Source organism: Semicossyphus pulcher, unplaced genomic scaffold (assembly GCF_022749685.1).
Source record: "Semicossyphus pulcher isolate SPU_LCO1_2020_fin unplaced genomic scaffold, fSemPul1.0.p SCAF_8, whole genome shotgun sequence".
In the NCBI taxonomy this organism is placed as follows: domain Eukaryota; kingdom Metazoa; phylum Chordata; class Actinopteri; order Labriformes; family Labridae; genus Semicossyphus; species Semicossyphus pulcher.
The window spans coordinates 8507153-8535116 of record NW_027211759.1 but is presented as its reverse complement, the minus strand read 5'-3'; the positions used below and the strand labels follow the sequence as shown (position 1 = coordinate 8535116).

The following is a 27964-nucleotide window of genomic DNA, read 5'->3' as shown; positions in this document are numbered from 1 at the left end:
ATTTGCCTTTCTCCAAGATGAGTGACAAGAGCTACCCACGCCATTCAGAAAAGATAAACACCTGTTCAGACTGTTACTGTTGAATTGCTTTTATTTCAAACAGCATTCACACAATACACTGTATTCTTGAGGCACATTCACATCAAGTGCTAAATAACTTCATGCATGGTGAAATGTCGGCTACAGCTTTGATGAACTGAGTGCAGATTGTAAATGAAAATATTGCTTTATTATTTGGCACAGTAGGAAATCTTGTCTATTATATGACAGCAGGTGTGTTATTTTTGGGATTGGTTTTCAAAGTGAGGCGAGGAACGCAGTCGGAACTTGACCTTTAAAACGTAGCGTATAGGCTCTGCATAAAAAAAAAATCACAACAATGCATAAGGCTGATGATGCTTTCAGAGTTAGAGCAAGTATTTCACATGATAATTCACATTCAAAAGTTACAACAAAACAGCACTATTGCACAATGTCGTAGAGAATATCTCAGACGGATAAAAAGCCACCTTGACATTTTGACTTTTACGAGACCCGTGTCACATTATCTTCATTTGAACCGAAAAACATTTCAGAATAATTTCGCTTGCGGGTATTTTAATGAAAGAACGAATGTGACAAGAGCCTAATTCAGAATATCAAGGTGTTTCCTTTAACATAAAAGGAACTGTAAACCCATTTAAAGGGGTTTTTGTACACTTTACATCACAAGTTAAATTCCCAGAGGTGTTTTGATAATAATTCATCGATCAGCAACAATATTGGTGTTAATATAGTGTAGAAATGAAGTCGGAGATTGATGTGTTACATATGAAAACATGATTTGCAAGAAGAAGAATGTTAAAGTACATTATTTACACAGTTTAATATGCAGATGCAACTCGTATTGCATTAATCATGGTAAAAATAGAACAATGTAATACGATGTTTATATGATGGTTACATCTGATTTGGCCACCCTGTAACAACTGCTACAAATACAATTATTTCACCTGGATAAGAGTACCTGGATTTTTTTTTTCAAAAGCACAATAAATACTGAACATACCGAAACCTCTATTATTTGTCAATCTCACTGTTAACAAATGACACAAGCAAATCCAATAGAGCTAACTCAGCTCGGCTCCGAGAAACCGCTACGAAAATCAATCAAGTAGGCGCAATCAATGACTGGTTTGAGAGGGCAAATGAGTGTTTTCCTGAAAGAGAAGCGATTTCACCCCTTCATCCAGTCAGTCATTCTCGAGACAGCTATAACAGGCTACGACCAATGTAGGCACCATGCAGAGAGGGGGGGGTCTGGGCTCCTTCTTGTGAATTAAAACTCACTTCAAAGTCCAAACTGAGCTTAATATGGGGGAAGATATCCACACATTTATGTCTCCTTTCAGACGGGTTCTCAAGCCAAGGGACAAGCAAGGGACGCGCAAAATTTCAAAACATATTTCAGTGTGTGATTTTCTGCTCCTCCCTAAATTACCCATAAGGCACCCCAGCCAGAATGAAGCCAAACTCTAAAGACTTAAAGCTCCTGTGAGGAGTTTTTTAATGGTTATGAAACAGACTGAAATTAATACTGATGCATCTATATGACCTACAAAAGTAAGCAAAACCAATAGTGACAAGATTGATTATTTCTTTGTAGATTTTCAATGTGTGTAACTGCAGCCGGGGGCGTAGGAGTCAGACGAGGAGCACGTGGGCGAAACGGACTTTGTTTACATTTTTCACGCCAAAGATTCTCGATTAGTGATGTGTTTAAATCATGAATACAAGCAGGAGAAGATTTTTCACCAGAAAACACAACCTACACATGTACAGACCAAGATCAGCAAAGAGATAATAGGTACTTATTTGTCCACAGGGGGCGCCAAAATCAACACAAACTGAAAGTTCCTCACAGGAGCTTTAAGATGAGATTTAAACAAATGATTGACCCGGGGATCAATGAAAACATCCTGTTCGAGTTAAAACACTTCCTATTGTATTAAGATAAGGTGTTAACTTTACTTTGTTACTCACTATCAGAGCGAAACATTCATATAAAGTATCGTCCTTTGAGCCCAAAACTCTTACTTGACTATAATAAGATCCGAGCGTGATACAATATAAGGAAAAAGTGAAAGTAAAGTGAAGAAGCGAGTGTTTTACTTGAATTACGTCGGGTGTGTACGAGGTTAAAGAGGACTTAGATCCTGCGCAGAGGGTGCCACATGGACACAGGTTTCCTCAGGGTGGCCAGCATCTGGTTCCAGTGGGTGATCCCCATCCCGCTGGCCTCGGGGCCGATGATCACGTGACCCAGGTTCTCGCCTCGGCCGTCGTCCGTTGCCTCGGCCACTGTCACCCTCAGGGAGAGCTCCTGCAGACAGCACAGCATGGTTACACAACCTGCTGCGTAAGCATGACTCAGCCTCTTTTTCACTGCGTGTGGTTCACCCAGATAACAAATCCTGCTACTCTTTTAATGCATCTGGCATTTTAACCTCTTTACTCAAATACAGTTTGGCTCATTTTATAGGTAGCTGACAATGTTAAAGCAATTACATCCATGGGCTTTAAATTGTTTTATAGATTTATCCATCCACCTTAAACACACATTTTATATTAAAGAGAGATAATGATGTGCAAAAGTTTTATTGTAGTATTTTTGGCAACACAAGTAGGCTCAGTATGGCAATGTCAGTCAGTCTGTCCGCCACTTCACTCCTGAAGACGGAAATATTTCAGAGTAGGCATGACATTTGATTCAGACATTCATGGACCGCAGTGGAAAATTCCTGAACACTTTCATCCTTTCAATTTTTGAGTCACCATGAGGTCTGCATTTGTGCTTTAGAAAGAAATATCCTGGCAACTAGTGGCTGCATCGCCAAAACATATTTACGTCCTCCTAAAGAGAGTGTCAGATACTGATGACCCAATACCTGCAATATAAATAACATCAGCCCTAGCTGCACTATGTAGTGCTATTAAGAAAATCTAAAACTAAAGCTGGACAACATTACGCCCACTGAACGTCAGCATGTTAGCATTAACACTTGAGCCTGTTAGCATGCTGACATTAGCAGTTAGATCAAAGCACCACAGCCTCACAGAGGCATTTCTTCAACTTCTTTATTTGTTCTTGTAGCAACTTGTGTATCCATAATGATTTTATAATTATTTACTTATTTATATTTCATTTAACCATTCATTCTCTTTTTAAGAGTATTTCACACATAGGCACATAAACAACCCCCACAAAACTATGTTGTTGAAGCCAAAATGTGGTGTTTATTTTATCCCCATGTGGATTAAATAAAGTGTAATGTTATGATTTTCTCATTCAGGACAAGTGTGATCCACAGTGTGAAGTGTCACCTGCAGGACGATGGACGGCACAGAGAAGATCATGGCTTCGTTGAAGATGGGGTTCGTGTCGTCCCTTTTGGTGGAAGTCTTCTTCTTGCTGATCTTCCGGCCGTCTTGCAGGAGATACACTTTTACGAACGGATCTGATGATGAGAACCAGTGACAAGTTTACTGACACATTTCACGCTTCAAACCCAAGATACATATGTACAAAAGCATGCACTTGAACACACAGTTTTTAGAGCATGCAATAAACTCCTCATTAAAGTTATATTAGATGCACAGTCCTGTACACACAATTACCTCCCAGGATGATAATGGCAGTGTTTCAGCGGGTGACCTTTATGAGTACAATGTTGGTGTGGACATTTAACATGATGAACAAGTCAATCAATTCCCATGAGGATAAATGTGTCCTCCGAGAGTCTATTGTAAATGCTGTGTTCTGTCTCGGGATAAATGATGGACGGATTCAAAGGCAGACAGGTTTGCACATAGTTTGTACAAAGAGAAAGAGACACTCAGGTAGCTCCTGTGGACACACACGTTACAAATTAAACACAAACACACACTACAGCAAACAAACAAATGTCCCTGACCTGCAGTGTTCTTGCTGTTGGTCCACACCAGGTTCTTGCACTTGGCCACAACCACAGTGAGGCGCTCTGCTGTCGGCAAATAGCTGAGAGACAGCAGGATCTCCCCGACTGCATCCACAGCCTGCGGAGTAATACCAGAGCATGGTAGACATTAAATATGAGATTACAGGTGACAGTCTGGGCTCAGGCGTTGACAGAAACATCTTCATACTTTAAATCAAAGTAATCCCAGAGTGGTGACTATTTAATTACATACAGTCTTTACATGTTCTAATTGTCAGCTGCATTTGCATCCATCAATTATCTATACCGCTTATCCTGTTCAGAGTTCAACATTTTTCTTACACTGGTGCTCTGTGCAGGCCCTCTGCCGCTCTGTCCCTTTAAGAAACCCCGCCCCTACAAGCCCACTTTCTTCTGATTGGCCCAGCTCTCCGAAGCCTGCTGAGGCTGCACTTTGTGACGTCACAAAGTGGGGATTACCCCGACATACTTTTACCTACAGATTTGAAACTTCACCCACGTTTAGTCTGGACATCCAACATTGTAACATTATAACAAAATACTCTCTTTAATTTACCGACAGACAATCTTTCATGTTCACATTCACACCTACAGACAGTTTAGAGTCACCAATGAACCTAACGAGCATGTCTTTGGACTGTGGGAGGAAGCCGGAGTACGGGAGAGAACACGCAAACTTCACAGAGAAAGGCCCACTATGTCCAAACTGGGATTCGAACCAGAAACCTTCTAGCTGTGAGGGGACAGTGCTAACTACTGTGGAGCCTCTTAATTTAATCAGTCAAGTTGCAATACCATTTTTGAAATTGCTACATGTTTTTATTTTTACAATTAAACATGGTAAAAGGCTATATTTTTTCCATTTTAAACTCCAGGCGCCACACCCATGGACATACAGCAGTTTCTGTATGTTTTTTAATAATCATCTATAATCCACGTTTGGTTGAGGACGGTTTAACGTAAAGTCTGATTATTCTGACCAGTTAAATTTGTCTGGTAAAGTAGCACAAAGCATCAGCATTGTTGCTCTACAATCTTTTACATCTGGTAAACTACATAAGATTTTGTGATATGCAATTTTACGTTAGTACAAAGGTATTTCAGTATTTTCATCTGTTTTTATAATGAGGGATTACTTTACACTTTACATTCTTTTGATGTTGAACATGACGTGTAGTTTTGCTGGATGGCCAGCAGGGGCTCTCAGACACCACCATGCTTAGAAATCACATTTTACAAGACTGATTCTCAACTGTGAGAGTCAAAACATGCCATACTTGAAAAGTGCCCAAAACCCTCAACATCACTTTATTAAAGCATTATTTTATGTATTATGTGTTTTATCAAACGTATTAAATGACACCCTCTGACAGGTCTCTCTACAGTGACTCACCTTGTTGACATCTTGAAGGTAGAGCCAGGCGTTGAACGGTCTGACGGTCAGGTCCAGGTCTGACAGCTTGAGATCCGCGACCCCGGCGCTGATGTTTCTCTCGTCGGCGTCGATACCAAAAGCAGCGAAACGCAGGCTGTACTCCTCAAGCATGGACAGATCCACGGGGACGGAGTAGCGCTCGTCAAAAATCACGGTGAAAGCATTCGTCTGGACCTGTGAGAAGCAGAAGATAGTTGTTAAAGGGAGTGATGCTATATTACAGCTTCGGTCGTCTGAGGTCACCTGGGGTTTAAGGGAGTTTATTGCTCCATATAAATCTTGCAGCAATAAACACATAGGTAATAAAAACACCTGCGCAGAAGGCCTTGTTTGCCTTTTGTGCTGGTCATATCTCGCCATGAAGATATAAATGGTTTGTCTGCCCAGGTGTTGGTCTCTTTCTCTCTGCTCCCTTTATAACACTGTGCTGTTACACTTTTTGTTTTACTGAAGACATATTACCACTAAAACTCCGAGTGTAGCGGCGTGTGCTGTGGACTATTCATTTGAGAAGGGACATTGTTTCTGGCAAGACATATAAATGCTATTTTCTTTTAAGTTAGCAGCACCACAAGCTAAATTGAATCCACCTTTATTGTATTCAAAAGTTTGAAAAAGTTCGCCCAATGAGGTAACACAATGGTGATTGAGCCTATGGCCCACTGATGAAAACCTTTGCATTTGCAATATTACAGACTGGCTGTCTGTGGCGACTTCCGGGGAAAAAATCCCAAGCTGCGCTCAGTTAATGACGCGCTTTCAATCACCCAGCTGTGGTTGGTCTCGTTTCTCAAGTTGCGTGTGATTTCCTTCAACCGGCCGCATAATGATTCACCCTTCACGTCTTTTCTTGGCAGCAAACACAGCTCTTAGAATGAGAAAACACAGTCTGAAGACAGTTCGGCCTGACCTGCAGGGCACATCATGACTACTCTCTATCAAAGGGAGAGCCTGAGCTGCCACAGACAGAGTGACAGACGTTTCCCTTTGAGGCTCACGCAGATTTCAGGCCATCAGATGCTACAGAGTGCAGCAACGAGGGTTCACAAAGCGGCGGGAAGTTACCAGGCAACGAGTGCATGTGCAGAGGAGACGGGATGTAATAATACACCTTTTTCACACCGGTGTTTGTACTTGACGTGTGAAGTAAAAGGAGGGAATATCTCTGCAATAAAGGCGCAAGGTCAGCACGAGGTGTTTTTGATCAATTGGAAGCAACAGCTCGGTGTACGATAGAATTGTTAATCTGCAGATGCGACCTTGGATCGAGCCTCATATCACACAACTGAACAGCATCATAATCACACATCCGACACCTACAGAATGTAGAGAAGGTCCCGCTGCTGCTGCTGTGTTAATACAGAAAGATATAAAGCATCCAGAGCAGGCAGTTTGTTCCTGCCAGCACAGCACACACACCTGCACTCTCAGACATCCACCATGTGAGACAGTCTGTCTGCCCTGTCAGGATTATTGCTTGGGGGATAACAATGGCGATGTGCGCGGTGGAAATGAGGCAATAAAAGCGCGTGTGAGAGAGCTACAGCAGACAGAGAGAGGGAGAACGAGAGACACATTTTTACAGGCAAAACAAGAGCAAGAAGCCGTGACAGCAAACACAAGAGGAGCAAGAGAAATGAGGGATGAAAGAGGGAATGATGAGCGGGAATAAAGGAACGTTGGAGAGGAAAATGAGCGAGAGAAGGCAAAGAGAAAGAGAGAGAGGCTGTGTTGACCATCAGGGTGAGTGGAGCTGATGTCAGCATTTCTTTGGTCCTCACCACTCCTCGACATTAAAGAGGGAGCCGCTAAAGGGGCCGCCTTCCTTATTGTTACACCCAGCCTGAGCGCATTAATACAACAACACAACATGCTCCGGCGAGGGGAGCCCCGGTGAGTGTGTGTGTGTGTGTGTGTGTGTGTAGCCCCCATCAGCCTGAACAAACTGTACAAATCCACAGTCACAAGGGGGAGATGCTGATGACTCACACAGGCAGGGATTAAAGCGTTTTTCTGGCAAAGTCTGGCTGAGCAGAAGGCGAGTGGCAGGTGTAGCAGATGGAGGAATGTAAACACTTTTCTTTCCCTGTCAGAGCGGCCCCTTCACATTCAAGCTTATCAAATCGTTTTAAGGAGGAGAAAGTAATAAGATGCACGTTCAAGGATCAAGGTGTAAGGTTATCTAAAAGCCAATTTAAAAAGGTGGGTTATGAAGAGTTGCAGCCGAATATGGCTAATTTTGCAGCAGTTTTTAAAAAAAGTTGCAATGCAAGTTGTGATGTTCTGAGGCTTTTCCCCCCTCGTGTAACTCATTACTCATCTCTGTTAGGACACAACGCTCCAATGAAGCCATCTATTGGCTGAGCGAGCTGTTCGTCGGACATCACTTACACAACACGTCTGTAGCATGAAGCGCTCCAGAGATATTAAAGCTCCAGTTATTTTTTAAGACATATCAAATGCTCTGCTTGAATGTTTTGTGAGCAAATACGTTTAATAACCTTGTAAAAATCCTCCCAAGGCATCTCCTCCTCCTCCCTCGTTAAAAAATCCTGAATCTGCATAGGCCCCGCCCACTATGCACATTTCCGACCACCCCCTCCTTGGCGAAAACGAAACACGTCTCTGCCATCGTTTAGTGGCAGCTTGTTGAAACTGAACTAGCTTGAAATGTAGTAATCAGTAGTAGTAACGTCAACGTTAGTAGTCAGTAGTGAGTTTGCAAAAATTACGATGACGGTTACAACTGGCTCGTGCATCACCAAAGTGGTTGCCATAGGTTACACATAATGATATGCATAGCGTCACCCCTTCCATTCACCGGATTGGCTCCTTAGGTTTGTGACGTCTCAAACCTGCCAATCTGAAAACGTGTTGTTCAGCCTGTCCTTGGTACAATGCAGTTTAAAAGCAGACAGGCCCAGCCATGGAGATGACTGCTGATGTTGTCCCTGATATGTCTTGTAGCACATGAAGAACACCACATGGAGATGTTTACAAGGTTAAACACTTGATTCTCACTGAAGGGGGGCCTTTAAAAGACAGTAAATGCCCTCTGATGTTTATACAACATTGCAGACATCAGGGGATCAACATTTTGAACTTCAAAGAGAGACTATACACGGGCCAGGAAATGATCGGATGATCGGTCAAATTCATGGTGAAGATGCTTCAATTGGCTGAAATAGTGTAAATTCACAGTAAGGCGACATTACAACTTCCTGGAGGAAGTCAGTGTCTCGACATGTGGACTTGAGCTGTCAGGGATCAACCTTACAATTGAGAGACGACCGACTCTACCACTGAGCCGCAAGTCTATGAATCCATTCTGAAGTTATGCGCCTTTTTCAGTGAGAAACTCAGATTGTAGCTTACTAAAAAAGCCAATTGGCATGAACTCAAATACACACCTTTATCATAATGACATCATCATCACTATAGCCTCAATTGCAGATTAAAAAAAAAAGGTTTTAGATTTCAAACTGGGAAAGTCGATCACATCTTCTCCTGATGAAGGTAAAAGAAGTGAAATCCACCTCCCTGACTACATCCAGCAGCTCCCATGGGGCTCGCCTCTCCAGCAAATGAAAAAGGCTCTCGGTCAGACAGGAAAAGATTGGCTTGTCAAGCTGCAGGATCAAACCTCTTACTCCAAAGGACGTGTCACTGTCTCTGTCTAACATTCAGCCAGGGTGGAAAACCTTCAACACAGTTCAAGCGAGCTGAAGCCGCCCCCCCTGAGCGAGAAGATTCATAGGCTACAGACGTACAGCCCTTTCACAACGAAAGGAGACACTTTTATCTTCAGTCCTTCATGTAAGCTCAGCCGTCACAGCTTAACTGTTAATTAACCATCTGAGAGGCTCCTTTCATTTCCCCCCTCAGACCTGAATCTCTGCTCTAAGTAGCAGTTATGATTCAAATCCCCCTTTTGTACCATAAAGGCAGCTTAGGAGGACCTGCCTCCTCTTTATGAGCATATGTTTAAAAGGTAAAAAAAATGCTTTGGCTTACCTAACAATTAACGTGTAGACGTTTGCGCACATGGATTCACACTTATATTTTAGAGCACTGAAGTGTGGCTTTGAAACCTTTGGTTCATGCACTGTGGGTGTGACAAAACAACAACTTCAGCCTGCTAATGGACATTTATTACTCGTAAAAGCATCCAGTTATCAAACATAGTGTATTGTGGTCTTTTAAAATTGTTGAATGTATTTCCATCCTCATAATCTTTGCCAGTCTGATTTGAATGGTTACTTGCTAGCAGTGTTTTTCTTCACCTCCTTATTCCTGCACATGTATGGATCAAGTACATTTGAAAACAAGTCATAAAAAGTGCAACACATGACCCTCCGATGATACAACTTCTAGACTCTACCTCTAATAACTTTACCATTTAGAGCAACACGATGCTGTGCACAAAGTGCAGCAAAGACAGAACGGGTTTCCAGGAGGTGGAGCTAAAAACTGGGTTGACACTTCAGCCCTTTTCCCACTGGTCAAAAATATTTGCTGAATGGGAAAGGTTACATTCAGCATTCAGACCCGGGTCAAATTCTCTGCAGTAGACCTGGGTAATTATCACCTCTCTGCCCCCTTTCCGACATGATGCTATGACGAGCATTGAAGTTGCGGATACTGCCGCGTAAATACAGAAGAACAACATACAACGACCAATTTGTTCTTTGTTACGTGCAAGATGCAGCAACACTGGCAAGGATGTTGCGTGTTGCCATAGCGAGGAGTTAAGCTGACAGCCAGCCATCCAATCATGACAATCACATACTGGGGAGCTTTTAGAGTTGTCCAATCATGATTCCCAGTTTGCGCTGCATACATACCTAATAGTTAGACAGAAACTTGACAATTTTATAATTTTATATTTAACAGCTAACATTCAAACTCGTCTCGAGTAATCGTGCCTCATGTGAAGTCATTAACTTACAAGTCCAAGTCGAGTCTCAAGTCTTTTATTTTTTGTCATGTCAAGTTGCAAGTCATCAAAACTCGAGTCAACTTGAGTCCAAGTCATCAAGTCTCAGGTCCAAATCTCTGACAATCGGCATTTGCTAGTGGGTCTTTCCTGCGTCAACGCGCTAATTTTGGTGGGAAAGGGGAACTAGAGACCCAAACGAGCAGTCGGTTCAAACCCACAACCTCCTTGCTATGAGGCAAAAGTGCGAACCACTGCACCATCATGCCACCTCGCAATCTATACAACAACTCTTATTATCAGCCAATAAGATGTGTTTGAAAGTTACAAAAAGCTACAAGGTGCAGCTTTGTTGTGAAGACATAACATCCCCGAATGAGCAGAAAAAGACAGGAACACTGGAGGTCCCTTACCCTTGTGACCCCCACATTGAGCTCCTCTGGCCCCAGGGAGACTCTGATGAAGCAGCCAGGGAAGTCCCCCTCCTCCCTCTCCAGCAGGTCTTTGCCCTGGTGCAGAGTGATGTGGAGCAGCCCCGTTCCCTGGCTCGGCTGCCTGGACAGCTCAAACTCCAGCGTCACCTCCAGCTGGCCGACCGTGAAGTCGTGGCCGAAGTTGTTGGCGATGGAGGAGATGGAGCTGAGCGAGTCGGTGGAGATGGATCTGTTGAGCTGGGCCATGCCGGTCGGGTCCAGCTCCCTGCTCATCAGCTCCAGGTGGCCCAGGTCCCTGAAGCCGTCTGGGGTGTCGCCGAGGGCCAGGCTGGGCTTTCGGCTGGAGGTAGTGGACGTCCGCCGGTGGTTGTTGGCAGCCACTCGCTAAGTAAGGGGTCGAGAACATTTGGAAGATATTAAGATGGAACATAAAAATCTGCCTGTTACTGACCCAAAAAACAGTCTGCAGCTGAGAAGTCAGCGGTTAGTTAGTAACTCATTTCTGGGGTAATTGGGGGCAGCAGAAACAAGCTGTAAACACAACTTTGACTAATCATCCTCTTTTAAGTTATAATTTGATAGCATCTAAAGTAATAATCCGTACCTTTTGTCTGACTTCAGAGAAGGATGTTCCATATTTCTCTTGAAGATATCGATAGTCAAAGTTGGGGAAGGGAGACGGTGCGGGGAAGGTTCCAGATTTCCACAACTTCCAGATGTTGAGCCCGGCCACGGCCAGAAGCACGAAGAAGCCCACCAGGTAGATCCCCACCTCCCAGCCGGGCGGGTTACGCACCACTGAAACACACACACCCAAGAGAAGTGACCTCCACTTCATCAAAGATTGCATAAAGTCTGGACTGTGTTTTATATATGAGGAGGGAGTTTGATTACTGGTGGAAGAAAAACAAAGAGGACCGAGAGCTCAGAGAGGTTTTCCCATTTAAAGACCAGTAGGAGTTTTTACAAGCTCGCAGTCACTGAGTGCAGTCCGCCACTGTTTCAGGCCTTTTTATTTAGCAGAGTGTACGGGCGGCTTCGGGAGACTTTGTGATGCATAATGTTTTATGTAAATCAGACAATAGTTTGCGACACAATCTGACAAAATGTGACAGACAAATTGAAATTGAAATACCGTTCGGAATAAAACGTCAGAGCGTCTCAAGTTGCATTTTAGAGAGGGATTAAAGCCCGAGCCCAGCTGGCTTTCACAAGATGAATTGCATCCGTGGGAGGAATTTGACAGCTTTATCTCTCATTTTTAACACAAGAAATAAGCCAATTACAGGATTCTTTTTTTTGTAACACTGACGGCCTTCAGCAGCCAACGCGGACGTAGATGTAGTAAAGCTTTAGTATAAAGGTGTCAAAAGCTGTCAAATAAACCCGAGAACAGACACACAAATGCTCAATCTACAATCAGCCTCCTCTCTCTTACTCTGATGCACATAAATCTAGAACAAAGTGGGTTAAATCCCAGCTGTTGAGCGTTAATCCACACAAGGGTACCCATGCAGGAAAGATCAGTGAAGGAATACGTTTGTCCACTCACCACTCAGATGGTAGCCTGATATATCCTCACTCTGAGGCGAGGACATGGTGCTGCAGCCAGCCTGAAGGAGAGAAAAATAATCATCTGGTCAAGTGGCTTTAATGTCACATCAAAATCTTTGCCTTCAATGTGAAACAAGAGTCAACATGGGCAAATTAACCCGCTTTTGGCCACACAGCAGAATGTACCAGGAGAGCCTGATGACTGCTGACGTGCGCTGCTGCTTCGGATACACGAGCAGGAAGGGGCACATGCACAGTAACATGCATAACGAGGGATGGCAGGGCTGTGGGTGCAACAGAGTCAGCACTCTGATCTGAAGTAGTGGGAGATGCCCATCTTCGCATTTGCAGTATTATGGACTGGGTATCGGGTGCGACTTTGGTGGGAAAAATCTCAAGTGGCGCCCAGTTAGTGACGCGTTTTCCATCAGCCAGCAGTGGTTGGTCTGCCAGAGAAAGTAGGCGGAGCTAAGCGGCTGCTTTTCTGGTCTCTGCAGGTGTTGCAGGTAAACAGTAATCTACTATGGCTGAACAAACAAAGAAAAGATCGATGACTACAGATACAACTTCAAAAATAAGTGAAAATCCAAAGTGAAAGAAACAAACTCGGCGCTCAGATGAAGACAAACAGTCTAAAAAGGAAAAGCAAAAAAAAAAAAAGCAACCGTCAGCCAGGAAAACTTTCTTTTCCATACTCGTTCCTCTTCCTCATCAACAATCTGGCCCCTACATTCACAATAACTGCCAACAGTTAGGCACAATAATCAGTTGTGTTATGCTAGTAGCGGCTAATGTTGCCTTGAGGCACTTGCATCAAGGGGCTAGATACAAGCCTGATGCACTCGAAAACTACATATTTTTTTCATTGAAAAAGTTGTCGTCTTCAGTACCCAACTGACAGTGACTCAGGTGACATCAGTTAACATTTAAACAACTCTTTCTAAAGCAACACACGGCTTTATTCAACCCTCCCCGCGGATGCAGGAGTCACAAAAAACAGTTGAGTTCCCCACAATGAAGCTAACGTGATTGTTGGTTACAGACAGGATGTAAACTCTCATGTCAGTTGTCACATACAGACACAATTTACACTAATTAGCTGTGTCCCAATCCAGGGGCTGCATCCTTCAAAGGGCGTATTTGAAGGCTGATTGCGTCACAGTGACGTGTCAAAGGCTGTCCCAATTCGAAGGCTCCTTCAGATGCGGCCAACAAATGCGTCCTGCTTTTCCCAAGACCGGAAGGATCCATCGGGTGTATCTTTTTTCGTGGCCAAACGTATCCGGAGATATATTGCGCGCCAATTCAACAAGATGGTGGGCTCTAACACGGCCGAGGAATACATTTTAAAATGTAAACGCTTTTGGTTTCAGCTTAATCAAATAGCTAGTTTAAAAAACAGGAAAGGGCCCTTGAAACAAATGAGCTTTGAAATAATAGGTTAACTTACTATGCTAGCTAGTTAGCCCGCTAGCTACCTGAGCAGCATTTGGTGGCGCAAGGTTTTGGGTGGGAACAGCTGGTGACGCAAACAGGAAATCCTCTGGAGACCAGACTGTCTCATTTCAGTTCGGCTTTATTGGTGTACGTGCGCTAAAAATGACTCATCCTCCATAGACCGCACCCTTCGAAGGCTGCTGCCCCTGAATTAGGACATAGCTATTGTCTACCTCTTCTTCAGAGGTGTTTTGGTTTTAAAGTGACATCACACTTCTTCCACATTCGAATGTGAGGGCACGTCTGAGGGGTGTTGTCAATACCCCAAAATATCCATCATTTCTATTGTTTGAAGAAATAAATGAGGCAGTTTAACCGTAAGGACTGTGAAACCACTGGGAGGCTCGTTCAGTGACAGGCTCCTTCTCCCGCGGTGTCTCACGGGGAGATAGCGCAGGTCTCTGTAATCAACAGATCAAAACAGACACAGTGTGCAGCAATTCATCTACATGTGCAATACTTATCATTTATTAATGTGCAGTATCACTATCTCACTTCTCAACATGTGCAATACTTCTCTTATATTAATACATCAGGCGGTCCATCTGTTCATTCATTCATGCTGAACACTTGCTGACGCTACATTGTTCACGTATCTTATTATACGCCCTTTATTGTTATGTTGCACAATCCACTTTGCTGCTGTAACACTGTAAAGGTCCCAGTTGTGGGATGATTAAAGGATAATCTAACTGGATTTTAGGGAATCTTTGCACTCTGGGGAATTAAATGAGTAAACACCAGACAACTTACTTCCTGTTCACAGTAACAGAGCACTGATGAAATGTGTTGCACGTGTGAAACACTGATACTTTCTAATGTGTCAAACATTAAATGAAATCAGTTCAGCTTACAGCCTCCAGTCCAGGCTTCTGGCTTCACTCAGTGATTGTACATTTCCTCTCCGAGCATGCAGCTATTAGGTTTGTTTAGTTTACAAAAAAGAAAAAAAAATCGATGCTGTTTTCATGGGTCTCTCTTAAAAATAGCAGCGGGGGCAGATTTAAAAAAAAAAACTAAAGTAAACATTATTTTCCATGCGACCTTTTCTTCCTCCGCAAACTAGGAAAAAAAGATGGTTTCTGACGTGTGAGTCATTCCTCTCCTCCTCCTCCCCTTCCTGTTGGAATCTCCCCATATCTCAGAGGCTCGGGGGAAACGGGAGCATTACACTAATGATATAGAGAAAGGCTGAAGGGGGTGGCTGGGGGGGGGGGTGTTGACTCAATTCTGCTGAGCGCTTTGCAGACCACGGCCATGCGGGCCAATTAAAGTGGCTGACGCAGTGCAGGGCCCACTGACAGCTGCTGATGTGCCATTAGCAAAGCATGGGGAATCTCTGGCAGAGAGGGAAGCACCGAGCGCCGCCCCTCCTCACCCATCCAGCCCAGCCCAGCGTCGCTCAGATCGGCTCGACTTAAGGTGACAAATGAGCGTAGACGAGGTCCAGAGGAAGAGTCACAGAAAGAAGAGAGGATGAAGAGAGAGCAGAGGACAGTGTATCAGACAGATTTAGTAAGTAACAATGAGGCAGCGTGGGCGCTCCGAGCCTCGGTGGGCTGAAGGCGGGAGGATTCTAACAATGATGTCTACGTTGACTGAAATAGAAACGCATTTAAAAATAAGACAGCACACACTCACTGCAGCTCTGAGGTCTGTTAATCTGAGTTCAGCTGTTCGGAGGAAGAAGAAGATTAAAAAGTGCAATCATCCTCTCCCAGTTCTGTCAGAGGAGCTCAAATATCCCTCCTTGGACATCTGTAATCTACCTGCTATTCAATAACAAAAGCAAACATCAACACATGGTGATCCTGGAACTGTTTGCATAGGGGCTCTCATGTCCTGTTTTTCTGCTCTACTTCTGAACCAGTCTCGATGCCCGCTCAGCCTCAGCATGTGGCGTTCAGATGTAACAGCTGGCTCCTGTGCAGTCAACCTGTTATTGGTGGTTTTCTGGATGTTGTGAGATGATCACTGCCCCTGTTAACTGCAGAAACACCCCCTGGTTTACACCCTTGGTTGGGAATCAAAACTGTAGAAATCTCAAACTGAAAGCATGAAAGAAGTCAAACTCTGACCACAAGATAGGAGCACAAATAGGGAACATATAGGAAGGGAGATTCTTCTGCGAACAGCACAACCACTATTGCATCCATCTATCCATTTTCTTCCACTCATCCGGGGTCATGTCGCGGTGGCAGCAGGTTAAAGTGATAATCTTGAAGATTTTCATTTAAATAAATGTCTGTTAAGTCTCTATATATCGCCCAATGAGGTAACACAATGGTGACTGAGCCTATGGCCCACTGATGAAAGCCTTTGCATTTGCAGTATTACAGACTGGGCGCCCAGTTAGTGACGGGTTTTCCATCAGCCAGCAGTGGTTGGTCTGCCAGAGAGGGTAGGCGGAGCTAAGCGGCTGCTTTTCCGGTCTCTGCAAGTGTTGCGAGTAAACAGTAATCTACTATGGCTGAACAAACAAAGAAAAGATGGATGACTACAGATACAACTTCAAAAATAAGTGAAAATCCAAAGAAGAAGAAACAAATTCGACGCTCCGATGAAGGCAAACTAAAAAAGGAAGGCTAAAAAGGAAAGCAACCGTCAGCGAGGAAAATCAAGAGTTACAACCGGAGCCAACCGTGTCACACATGTGACACTGTCTGCATATTTGGGAAGTGTGCTCCTGCATTTACCGCTTAGCGCCATGATGATTAGCACTTTAAGCCCAGACGTCCCTCTCCCTAGCAACATTTGTTTAGCTCCTTCTGGAGGATCCCGAGACGTTCCCAGGGCAGGTGGGATAAATAATCCCTCCAGCAGGCTCTGGGTGTACTCCAGGGTCTCGTCCCAGTTGGATGTGCATGGAAATTGTTCTGAACAAAACAATTAATTTGGAGTGCCAAGTATATAATTTAAAAAAAACAGCTATAGTCTTGCAATTACTCTTCTGCAGATACACAAAAAGCTATGGGTTACAATGATCGCACTGACTCACAAATAAATTATATGCTCACGTCCACACTGGTAAGAAAATAACATCCATGCAAATGACACTAATGTATATTTGCTAACATGCACACAAGAGCAGCAATGCCAGGTTTTTTTTTTAAGGTGGATCGCCTGCACGCTGCCTGTGACGGAGAAGAACACAATCACGCTTGTGACCTTTACTGCTTGTTATCCTGTCTCTTTCCCATTTTCCCCGTCACCATCTGCCACATAAAATCTCCGCAGAAGTGCTTCAGATAGTGTGATAAGGAGGACGGTGCGAGGAGGCTGATGTCGTCTAAACTGAAAGAGGGAGAAAACAGAACGGAAGAAAAGGAATAACAGCTTTAAGGAGAGGAAACAAATAAAGCGCACAAGGCCGAATCCCTTTGTCACAGTTTTCCAGCTGCAACCCAGAGAGGGAGGCACGCTGGTCGCAGCCTAAACAATGATGCTGTATTTCCATGATATCAACACATGTCAGTGAATTATATCAGATCTATTTTCTCTTTCAGATTTACGGCTGACGGCTCATTAACACACTGCCGTGAAAGGGAACCTGAACATTTGCATAAGTGCTTCTCCTCTGATGTGTCGTCTTCATGCCTGCATGATCTCGACTGTCTCACTTCTTTAGATCCATCTCGCTGTGCTGCAAAGGGGGTGGGGGGTTCCTGTCTGATAACATTCCTTGGAAGGCGTAAGAAGGCTGTCTTCCTCCAGTGCACACAGAGAGAGCAGTCGTGCAGAGTACATTTTTAATTACCGAGATACGCGTGAAATGAATATCTTGTCACAATGTCGGCTCGCGAAGCAGGCGGCGATGATGAGCAGTAAGTGGCGTTTGAATAATGCAATGGAACAGAGCTCGTGAGATACTGTTTTCTAGAGCCGTAATGAGGCTGTGGAAGGAAAAGTCCTGCATGTTTATGATTTGCTAAAGTTAATATGTGACACTAGTTGCCTTAAGTTGCTCAGAAACCATTGAAAACTAAATTCCTTTTCCTCCAAATCTTCACTGGACTTGTGTGTGTGTGTTTGAGCTCTCCTCAAAACAAATGCACATAACCTGCGTTGAGATTTAGATACTGATGTGAGCCGGATGGATCAATCAAATCACCGATATGAGCCTTTCCTAGTTACAGTATCAAAGCCATTTAAGTAAAACTGAACACTCGTATCAACCCTCTGATCTCTGTAGAGGATGCTCTATAATTACTTCAGGCGGCTGGAAAATGAGATGAAACAAGTCATGCATTAAGTTGGCAGATGGAGGCTTTGTGTTGGAACAGTTGTTTCCTCAACCTTGTTTGCCAAAAGCCTTTAAGCCTGCAGGATGTATTAAATCTTTTCTCAGTGCAGCTCTGTAACTTTGCTTTTGTGACTAAGACCTTGGGGAAAAAACATGTACACTCATATATTCAGTAAGAAGAGCTTTCATAAAGAACAGTCTTTCTTTTTTAAATATGGTTCAACTACATGTTGGAGTTTTGTGTTTTGGCAACCTGGTTGTGTTGTAGTTACCAGTGGGCGAGCGATGCTGTCATATGCACTGCTGGAGCACATAAAGCAAAGCTGTTACATATGTTACTACAGAAACTGCACCTTTCCACAGAGATACAAACTCTTTCTCCATTTTCTCTTCTAGTTGTGTTTTTGTGTTGTGGCCTCAGTTAAAGGCTCTCCCCTTACAATACAAGACACCTGATGTCTTTCAACCACTATAACACCATGAGCTCGCCTTTTCCTCCTGCACACAGCAACATGTAGGTTCATTACTTTATTTTAAAGTCTGTCAAACCTTGCGTGTTAGACTGTGTGATATCTTAAGGGCTTTTTACACTGCCAGTTCAAGGCGGGACCTCATGTGTGTATTTGAAGCACACACTTTTTTTTTTTTTTTTTTAAGATTTTTTTTGGGGCCTTTCATGCCTTCCTTGAGAGGACAATGGATAGTGTTAGAAACGCGGCAAGGGGCCGAGGGCGGGAGTTGAACCCGGGCTGCCGCATTGAGGACTGTTGCCTCTGTATATGGCGGCTGATTTAACCGCTTGCACAGAGTGGTCACTAGTCTTCCTGGGGTCCACACAAAAACATCATCATAAAACACCTTAAAATCAACCAGTGTTAATAAAACATGAATAGACACAACGAACCAAATCAAACCTTCAATCAGAAAATAAGTGAAAATAGCTCAGTGGCCTGTACAGAAACACAACAAAATTGTCAGCTACACATTTAAAATGATTAAGAGGTCTCAAAATTATAAGAGTAACAATAAGAATAAGAATAATCATTAAAGTAACAAAAATAATCAAAAATATTCTCAAACAACAATAACCAAAGAAATCTTTATCTGACTCATCAATTTTTGTTGCAGTGACTTTTTGAAAGAACATTTGATCCGTCTCATGTTGGTGGGGAGCATATTCCGAGCAGACGTAGCTCTATAGAAAACAGTTCTCATCAAACAATTTGTTTGTGGACTTGGCTTTGCGCCGGCGTTGCTTGGTCCAATGTAGAATGACAAAGGTGGCATGAGGACGGAGCTTTGTTACGGCGCTGAGGTGGAACCGCAGTGTAAAAAAGGCTTTAGTGGTTCTTTGACGACAAATACGAAAATGGTTTAAAATCTTTACACACGTTGGTGCTATGAATCCGTCCCTCCTGGAAGTTGCGTTCCAGGGAATTCAGGTAAATAAGTCTAATTGCCACCCATGAAGTCATTTACTCCACTAAACTCACTTCTTTCATGTTCAGAATGTTGATGCCCTGAAGTCTGCAATGTCGTCTGAACATCAGAGGGCATCTTTAACTGTCCCTTTAATACCTTTGGAACGCTGCAGGCTCGAGATGAACTCTCTTTTTGCTGTTAAGCAGACAGCTGATCCTTTTTAACAAGTTCTTCAGTGTGATCGTCTGACTTTAATGAGCTACCTAACCTGACCTCCAACTACAGTGTCTCTGTACAGGGAATCCATAATAATAAATCCACCTCTCGATGTTTTCTTGTGATTATACATGTTGAAAACTGTTAGCCGTCCACGTAGCCACCTCCTGATGCCTTGTGTTGAGTCTGTTGACCAATCAGAGGCTGTGTTCCTCACTTTCCACCAACCAAAAGGCTCTGTTAGCGATGTTTGTGTTAGCACTGATCTCAAATCGTCATTGTACAGTGAGACAGTAATCACCCTGTCTCTTATCAATTGTTTTATACCGCCACAGCAGCTGAAATAAAGAGTCCTTTGCACACATGGATTGCACTGAATGTGCATGTGCAGTGAGAAATGAGCATTTTAAGGCGATTGACTTTGGTGATGTCAGACGACAAACAGCTGGCTTTATTGAAGCGGTTATCCCAGTTGCACACAGTGGATGTACAATGTCTTACACATTAAAACATCGCAACTGCACGGCATTTTTGGTTGCACAGAAAAAACCCTTGAAATCCTGGAGGGACTGGTTGGTACAGCTGTAGCTTCAATTACTCTAGCTGAGCTGAATTCAAAGGATTTCATTTAAGGTATATGTTTAACTCACCTGCAAAAAGAGTGCACTCTAACCCCGTGTATCTGAGTGTGAAAGGCTTCTTTATTTCTGTGCTTCCTCTGTGCTCTTATGCAGCGTTGCCAACAAAAACCAACGTGACCAGGGAGAAAACAGACACTGCAGGGAGCCTCGTGTGTCTCCAGCAGCTCAAGACACAAACAACAAACCCAACAGAGAGCTGCAGACTCTACACACTGGATGCAAATCCGCCACATCTGCTGCCGCTGTTTGCTGCTAACAGCCAGGAAGAAAGAAAACAAGAAATCCCCCACCTATTGGTGCTGCATGTTAAAACAGGCCGAATCAATAGGAACAGACGCGCTAATTAAAGTGCAAACAGACGCACACGCATAGAGAAATAATGAAGAGAGAAGAAGAAAGGAGGTTAAAGACTGAAAGCGATACGAGGATGAGATAATAGAAGGATTTGAATGAGGAAAAAACAGAGAAGGAGAGTCAGTGTTAAAGAAATAAGGAACAGAGAGCAGCTGGAAGAGAAGAAGAAGGAGAAGGAGAAGAGGAAGGAGGAGAAGAAGAAGAAGAAGAAGGAGAAGAAGAAGAAGGGGGTTGGGGGAGTCACAGGCCTGTCGGCTGCTCTCCCCTAAATCTTTCTCGCTCGCTCTCCCAACAACTGATCAATCAACTTTGCTTTTAATCTCGCCCAATGACTCATAATCAACTTAACCTCCTCTCCAGATACAAAACAGCCTGTGTGCAGGCAGCAAAGCAATTTGTCTCCCCTCTCTCTCTCTCTCTCTCTCTCTCTCTGTCCCTATGTCTTATACCTCCTCACGTATCGCTCTGTTTATATGCCAGACACACTTTGACTTCCCCGGTTTTGACAGCTCATTTGGTGCATGGTTAAGTAAAAGTAGCATCGCTTTGAAATGTCAACAGAGGCGCCGGCTGAAGCAGGAAGAACCTGCACGCTTCAGCCAATCAGATCAATCACTGAGAGTTAGAACAACAAACCCTGAACTCAAACTCTCCTTGGGGAAGCTACAACAAGAAGTCTCTGCAAAGGAGGTCTGTGAGGCTGTACATGGACACAACACTTTTAAAGGGGGGGTTATCATGCTACTTTCAAGCTTCATATTTAACTATGTGATACTTGTGGAGTAGCTCAGCATAATTTACAGTTAAAAAAAAACAACTATTTTTTTCTCACACTGGTGCTCTGTGGAGGCCCTCATACAGCCTGAAACGACTCAGTGAGCTCTGTCCCTTTAAGAAACCCTGCCTCTACAAGCCCACTTTCTTCTGATTGGCCAGCTCTCCGAAGCCTGAGGCTGCACTTTATGACGTCACAAAGTGCAGGCTGTGTGTGTGAAAGCTGGCGTTCACAGCAGCCTGCAGACTGAGCTGAGAAGCCTGGGGATTACTCCAACATACTTTTACCTACAGATTTGAAACTTCACCCACGTTTAGTTTGGACATCCAACACTGTAACATTATGTCTTAAAAAGTGAAACAGCATAATACCCCCTCTTTAAGTAAATGCTAGCGTCAGCATGCTAACATGCTTATGATTTACAGTCAGTCAGGCTAATGATTAGCAGCTATAATGTTTAACATGTTCACTTTCATATTGGGTCCAAAATCCCTAACACTCTCAATGTTTGCTGAGAATTATTATATGCTATATAGTTGACTCAAGGTATCCCACAATGCACTGCAAAAAGTATTTTTCAATGGAGACTAATCCAGTACTATATATCATCATGCATTTGGTTGAAGGGGTGAAAACAGCAATGATGTAATGTACGGTGCAGAGGTTTTGAGTCACAAAGTGCAGCCTCAGCAGGCTTTCGGAAAGCTGGCCAATCAGATGAAAGCGGGCTTGTAGGGGCGGGGTTTCTTAAAGGGACAGAGCTGAGTGAGTCGTTTCAGGCAGAGGCTGTATGACAGCCTGCACTGAGCACCAGTGTGAGAAACATTTAGATTTTTTTTAAGTGTAAATAATGCTAAGCTACTCCACAGGTATCACAGAGTGAAATATGAAGCTTGACATTAGCATGATCCCCGCCCTTTAATATCACTAAAGATGACGCACAGCTGAGGCTGAGGCTCAAGTCTTTAGTACCCGGTCCTAAAAGTGAAGGACAAATTGAGATGTTGAGCAGATGATGCTCCTGTAATTAGTGTTAAAGGATCATTTAAGTTATATATCCAATTTCATTGAAGTCTAGTCAGCAGTTTTTAAGACATTTCACTCAAAACCAAAAATGTCTGCCTCATGGTGGCATAAAGGGAACTCGTGGAGATCACCTCAGTGAGTACAGAGTCCTCCTCCTGGGATCATGAATGTCTGTCAAAGATTTCTTGGCGGTTCATTCAATAATTGTAAGGATATTTCAGTCTGGATCAAAGCGGTGGATCCATTGTCCAAACAAAGCACTAAGCGACTAACAAGCAGTGTTAACTTGAGCCACGGAGGTTATGTTTTCACCCCTTGATCTGTCTGTCATCAGGATGTCTGAACACATGAATAGTCCATCAGATTAAGTGCACAGACCTGCTTTGGTTCAACAGATTTGATGCTGATGTTAATATCCAGTTTATGATCACTCTCAAGTACTCTTATAGCCAAAACTAACTGGGATAAAAACTTGACTCTACTCTGTAAAGGATGTTTGCAAGTCATCTTAACTCCAAATGGAATAAATAGAGAAGGTGCCTCTGAGAGGGACAGCAAGAACAGAGATGTTTGCGCTCGATCTAGCTTGATTGCGCAGTCGAGAGCTACTCAAGCAACTCTTGAAACTCGAAATTTTATTCATTGTCAGAAATCTGGCGGTTAAATATTTTCTCTCCTCCTTCCTGCCAGGGAACAAGAACAACTCTCCTCTGGTTTGTGATGAGCTTAGAAGAAAAAGCCGTCTGAGTTGACTCTAAACCACGCTGAAAATGGCTCAAATACAGAGAGAATTAAACTGTGCCAACACAAACTGGAGACATAATTACAGTAAATCATCTGTTTTCCTTTTGTTATCCCGATAAATGATGACAGAGCACACATTATTTCCCAGAATCAGCTTCATCGTGGTTTCACACACATGGCTGCCTCGCAGTACAACCTCACTCTTCAGGGTAATTAAAGCTACTGAGAGCGTTTATTCTCACACCTGCACGGCCTCTTTTCATGCACCTTATCTTTCATCACTTTTTACTCTTGATGTCTCACTCTGAAGCCGCTCTAAGTCACCTCATTATTCCTGTTACTCATTAGATAACAACTTCACAATTAGGCTAGTACAGGACACTGAAAGCTGGGAAAGGGATTCATTCACTCTCAGTAATGTGAAAGTGGGTGGAATCCTAAATTCTCCAAAGTGGGGAAGAGCAGTGATTTGCAGCCAGCAGCCTTATTGATTAACTATTAAGTAACAGCAGTCACATCTAAAGGTGTTTGGATAGTAACACAGTTTTTCCACTCTGCGTCCTCACGTCTTTTTAGGGTTGATCCTACTTTGAAAAGTAAACATGTAGACTTTCAGATTTTGGTACAACTTGGATTTAAATTTTTTATTTTATTTTATTATTTATTTAAATTTAATGCTTTTTCATGGACACATAAGAGCCTGTATTAGTGGAGATGCATTATTGGGTCAAGGTGCCCTTTTGATGGCTGAAATAGCCGTGTATAGAACCTCGTTACAATATTTAAAGAGGGGTATTATGCTAATATCAAGCTTCATATTTCACTCTGTGATACCTGGTAGCTTAGCATAATTTACAGGTAAAAAAAACATTTTTCTCACACTGGTGCTCTGTGCAGGCCCTCATACAGCCTCTGCCTGAAACGACTCACTCAGCTCTGTCCCTTTAAGAAACCCTGCCTCTACAAGCCTGCTTTCTTCTGATTGGCCAGCTCTCCGAAGCCTGCTGAGGCTACACTTTGTGACGTCACAAAGTGACTGTCTGTGAAGTTGAAATGTTGCTGCAGACAGCAGCCGGTTAGCTTACGTTAGCTTAGCATGAAGAATGAAAAATGCTTTAATCTGTACAAAACTGAAAAAAATCTCCCTCCCAACACCTCTAAAGCTTAGGAATCAAGCCACCAATAGCATGTAACTGCTCCCAACCAAGATATAGTCTGGCACATACCTGGAAATGTTTAGCAAAAGTGCAGTTTTTGGTGTGGATTAAACAACCAGGTATGATGTGTTATTCTTGACCTTCGGAGAAGCTATGCTAGTTTTATCCCTTCTTTACCAGTTTTTATGTCAAGCTTACACACCGCTGAGGCCATGGTTCTCTGCCAGAAAACGGTGGATTGCTCCCTCCGGGTGGGGAGTGAGTCACTGCCTCATGTGAAGGAGTTTAAGTATCTCAGGGTCTTGTTCGCAAGTGTGGGAAAAATGGATTGTGAGATTGACAGATGGGTCGGTGCAGCATCAGCAGTAATGTAGGCGCTGTACTGGACCGTCGTGGTGAAGAGGAAGCTGAGCCTGAAAGCTTACGATTTACCGGTCTGTCTACGTTCCAACCCTCACCTAGGGCAATGAGCTTTGGGTAGTGACCAAAAGAATGAGGTAGCGGTTACAAGCGGATGAAACAAGTCTGGGCTCAGCCTTAGCGATAGGGTAAGGAGCATGGACATCCGGAGGAGGCTTTGCTTTGAAAGGAGCCAGTTGAGGTGGTTGGCGCATCTGATTTGGATGCCTCCTGGGCGTTGGTTTTCCAGGTACGTCCAACTAGGAGGAGACCCCAGGGCAGACGCTGAGCTTGCTGGAGGGATTATATATCCCGTCTGGCCTGGTAACACCTTTGGATCTCCCAGGAAGATCTGGAAAACGTGGCTGGGGAGAGGGACTTCTGTGTCAACTTGCTAAGCTAAGCTAAGATAAGCAGAATAACTACATATTCACACGTCTTTAAAGCAGTACCCTTTAATCTACCTCATCATCAAGAAAGCAAATAAGCAAAGTCTCCTAAAATATCCAACTGTTCCTTTAAGAAAACAGCCAGTTTTATACGATGCCAACACTGTTTAATGTCTGATAACTTCTCAGGGTCTCAATCCCATAAATATGATTAATATTGCGATACTTAATTTTATGATTCTCTCTCCAGCCGGCTGTGTTTGGAGGCATCTCCAGCAGAAGTGAGCTGTAGCTGCATTTGGCAGCAAACTGATCGGACCACCAGCATTCATCATAAAATGAGTCAATCCATTACACAATCTGCTCTGGAAATATTAGCTGTGATACATTAAGGTGTTAGCCATCTTAGGAGGGAACATTTTCTCCGGTGTTCATCTAAGTGCTCTCAGTTTTCTTAATGTAATAACACTTTTCTACTGAGGAGTTCAGCAGGGACACGAGGAGGGGAGGCCGGGGTGTTAGCGCTGTGACTGTGTGTGTGTGTGTGTAAGCCGGGGAAGCCCGTGACAGAGAGCGAGAAAGAGAGTTAAACGAATGGCTGAGATGATTGCGAGTGCTGGTGGAGGAATTGAATCCTGAGCAGGTCGTATTTCAGCCAGGCGAGGCAAAAGTCCCAGTGACACACACACACAAACACACACATACACAGGAGACTGTGTCAGCTCTACTGAAAAGCCACTTCACACAGACCTCCAGCACCATTAGAGAGCTGCGGGGAACACGCTCAAAGGGCTGGAGAGGACTCAGAGAGTGAGATCATGTTCACAAGATTGAGTTTCTTCATAACCAGCGTCTGGGTTTGAAGAGTTTGAAAAAAAAAAGCTCCTCATCATTTCAAATATCTCCACTTTAACTACTAACTAAAATACTCCAACTCCTACGTGTCTTTTAGCTGTTAATTAATGCAAAAGCTTTCAGTTAACAACTTTTGGAGATGGAACACAGAAAGGAAGCCAAGAGGTGAAAAAAAAGGCTTCAGTAGGAAACACAGCTATAAAGACAGAGTGTTAGCGGGACCATCTGTCCACTTTAGTTACAGTTCCCACCAGGAGAGGAGATTCTGTTCTTTGCAGAGGTATTTATATGCATCACTTTATAGGATTAATGTGGGTCAAATAACCTCTGATACACATTGCTTCTGCATCTTCTCAGCCTTTGAGTCTAAGTGACCTTTTAAATTAAAGGGATGTCTACCCCCCCTTAGAGGTTGCATAATATCTGAGTTGCAAACGATGTAAACCAAAGACTGATGCTTTCTTTTCAGATTGTATCACACCCAAGAGGGATAACGCGCTGACAAGGAACCACAGCTTCCTCTGTTTGTTGTTTTAGTCGACCCTACAAGTTGGATTCCTTGACTAAGGAGCTCAAGTGGCACAAAAGAAAACATTATATCTCAGTGCTGTCTGAGCTCGTATTTAACCGAGTAAAAAGATCGAAAGATGGCTCAAATTCTTAACCGTCATTATTCTCTGATCACATATTCGATGCCATAACATTTGTACCAAATTGTGTACTTTGTTGCACACAAGCTTCGTTCACAGCTGTTTGTGTTAGGAGCAGATTAAACACGCTTTAGCAAAATGTGTGTAATATACAGTAGAGTTAGGTAATGGGGGAAATAAATACTATTATGGCATCACTGCCAGAGCTTTGGAATTTAAATTAAGGCAATCAATCATTCAAGGCAAAGATAATTGGCAGCTTAAAGCTGGGTAACTATTCTGCTAACAAAACACTTTACACCAGTTCCCTAAAGCTTCTCCTCAAACCTGCAGCAAAGTTTGTTTTTTATATAAGCCCTCAGTTGTGGGGTTGCAGTTCAGCAGAGTGGTGCTGAACGGACAGCTCCCGCTGCTCGGGGTGCCATTTGTTATCCCTCCTTTAACCCCTGTAGCCGCTGAGGGCTGCCCGCATCAGTGCACTCCCTCAGCCAATAAACTGCTTCTAGTTCGGGTCTGCTTGCAACGGGATCAATATTTGGGTCGACTGAGTGAAAAGAGCAGAGTCGCGGAAATGCCGTGCCAGAACAGGCTGCCATCCCGTCTGCTGCCTGAGATGCATTCACAAGCGCAGCTAAAGCCTCACATGCTTTAAATTAATCCCCTCACTGTAAACAAAGAAGCTGAGAAAAATAAAAAGACACATGCAAGTCCCGAGTCTCGCCATGATGCATGTTGCGTGTGGTGCACAGAGGAGTGCAGGAGCGCAGCAGCTCATGGCAGGTGGTGTACGGGGCCAAATGGCCTGAGTGAGCACGCATTTCTTACCCGGACTTTTCTTTTGGTGCAGTAAGGAAGAAGGAGGAGGAGGAGCAGGAGGAGGAGGAGGTGGGTAGAGCAACTCCACCGCTCTCCCTTCTTCAGGCGCCTCTCTCCATCCAATGACACCGGTGCCGGTCCAGTCTGAGTATCCCGGGAATGGAGGAGGGGAGGGAAACGGCGTCCACACTCCTCCTGTTTCAGCGCATCCAAAGGCTCTCACACGCGGCCAGCTGGAGGAGGAAGATGAGCAGAGGGATGAAGAAGAAAGAGAAGAAGAAGAGGAGGAGGAGGAGGAGGGTTTTATGTTGCACTCGGAGGTGTCCGTGTGTGTGTGCTGCTGCTCGCTGGAGTCTGGAAAGCTGCTGCAAGAGGCATTTCTGTGAGAGCCGCAGCTGAACCTCGATCCGCCGACTGCAGAAAGAAAGTCCCACCCCTGCAGCG

At 43.8% G+C, this 27964-nt stretch overlaps 1 protein-coding gene across 1 annotated transcript; it reads right to left on the bottom strand.

The window, feature by feature from the left end:
* Positions 1-73: 73 nt before the first annotated feature.
* Positions 74-27964, bottom strand: syt12 (synaptotagmin XII). Its single transcript, XM_069685606.1, has 8 exons — positions 27530-27964; positions 12335-12395; positions 11387-11580; positions 10762-11166; positions 5371-5586; positions 3954-4074; positions 3364-3497; positions 74-2362 (listed from the first exon to the last, which is right to left on the bottom strand). Exons 2-8 carry the CDS (start codon positions 12378-12380, stop codon positions 2189-2191), a joined length of 1290 nt encoding a protein of 429 aa, XP_069541707.1. The 5' UTR covers positions 12381-12395; positions 27530-27964; the 3' UTR covers positions 74-2188.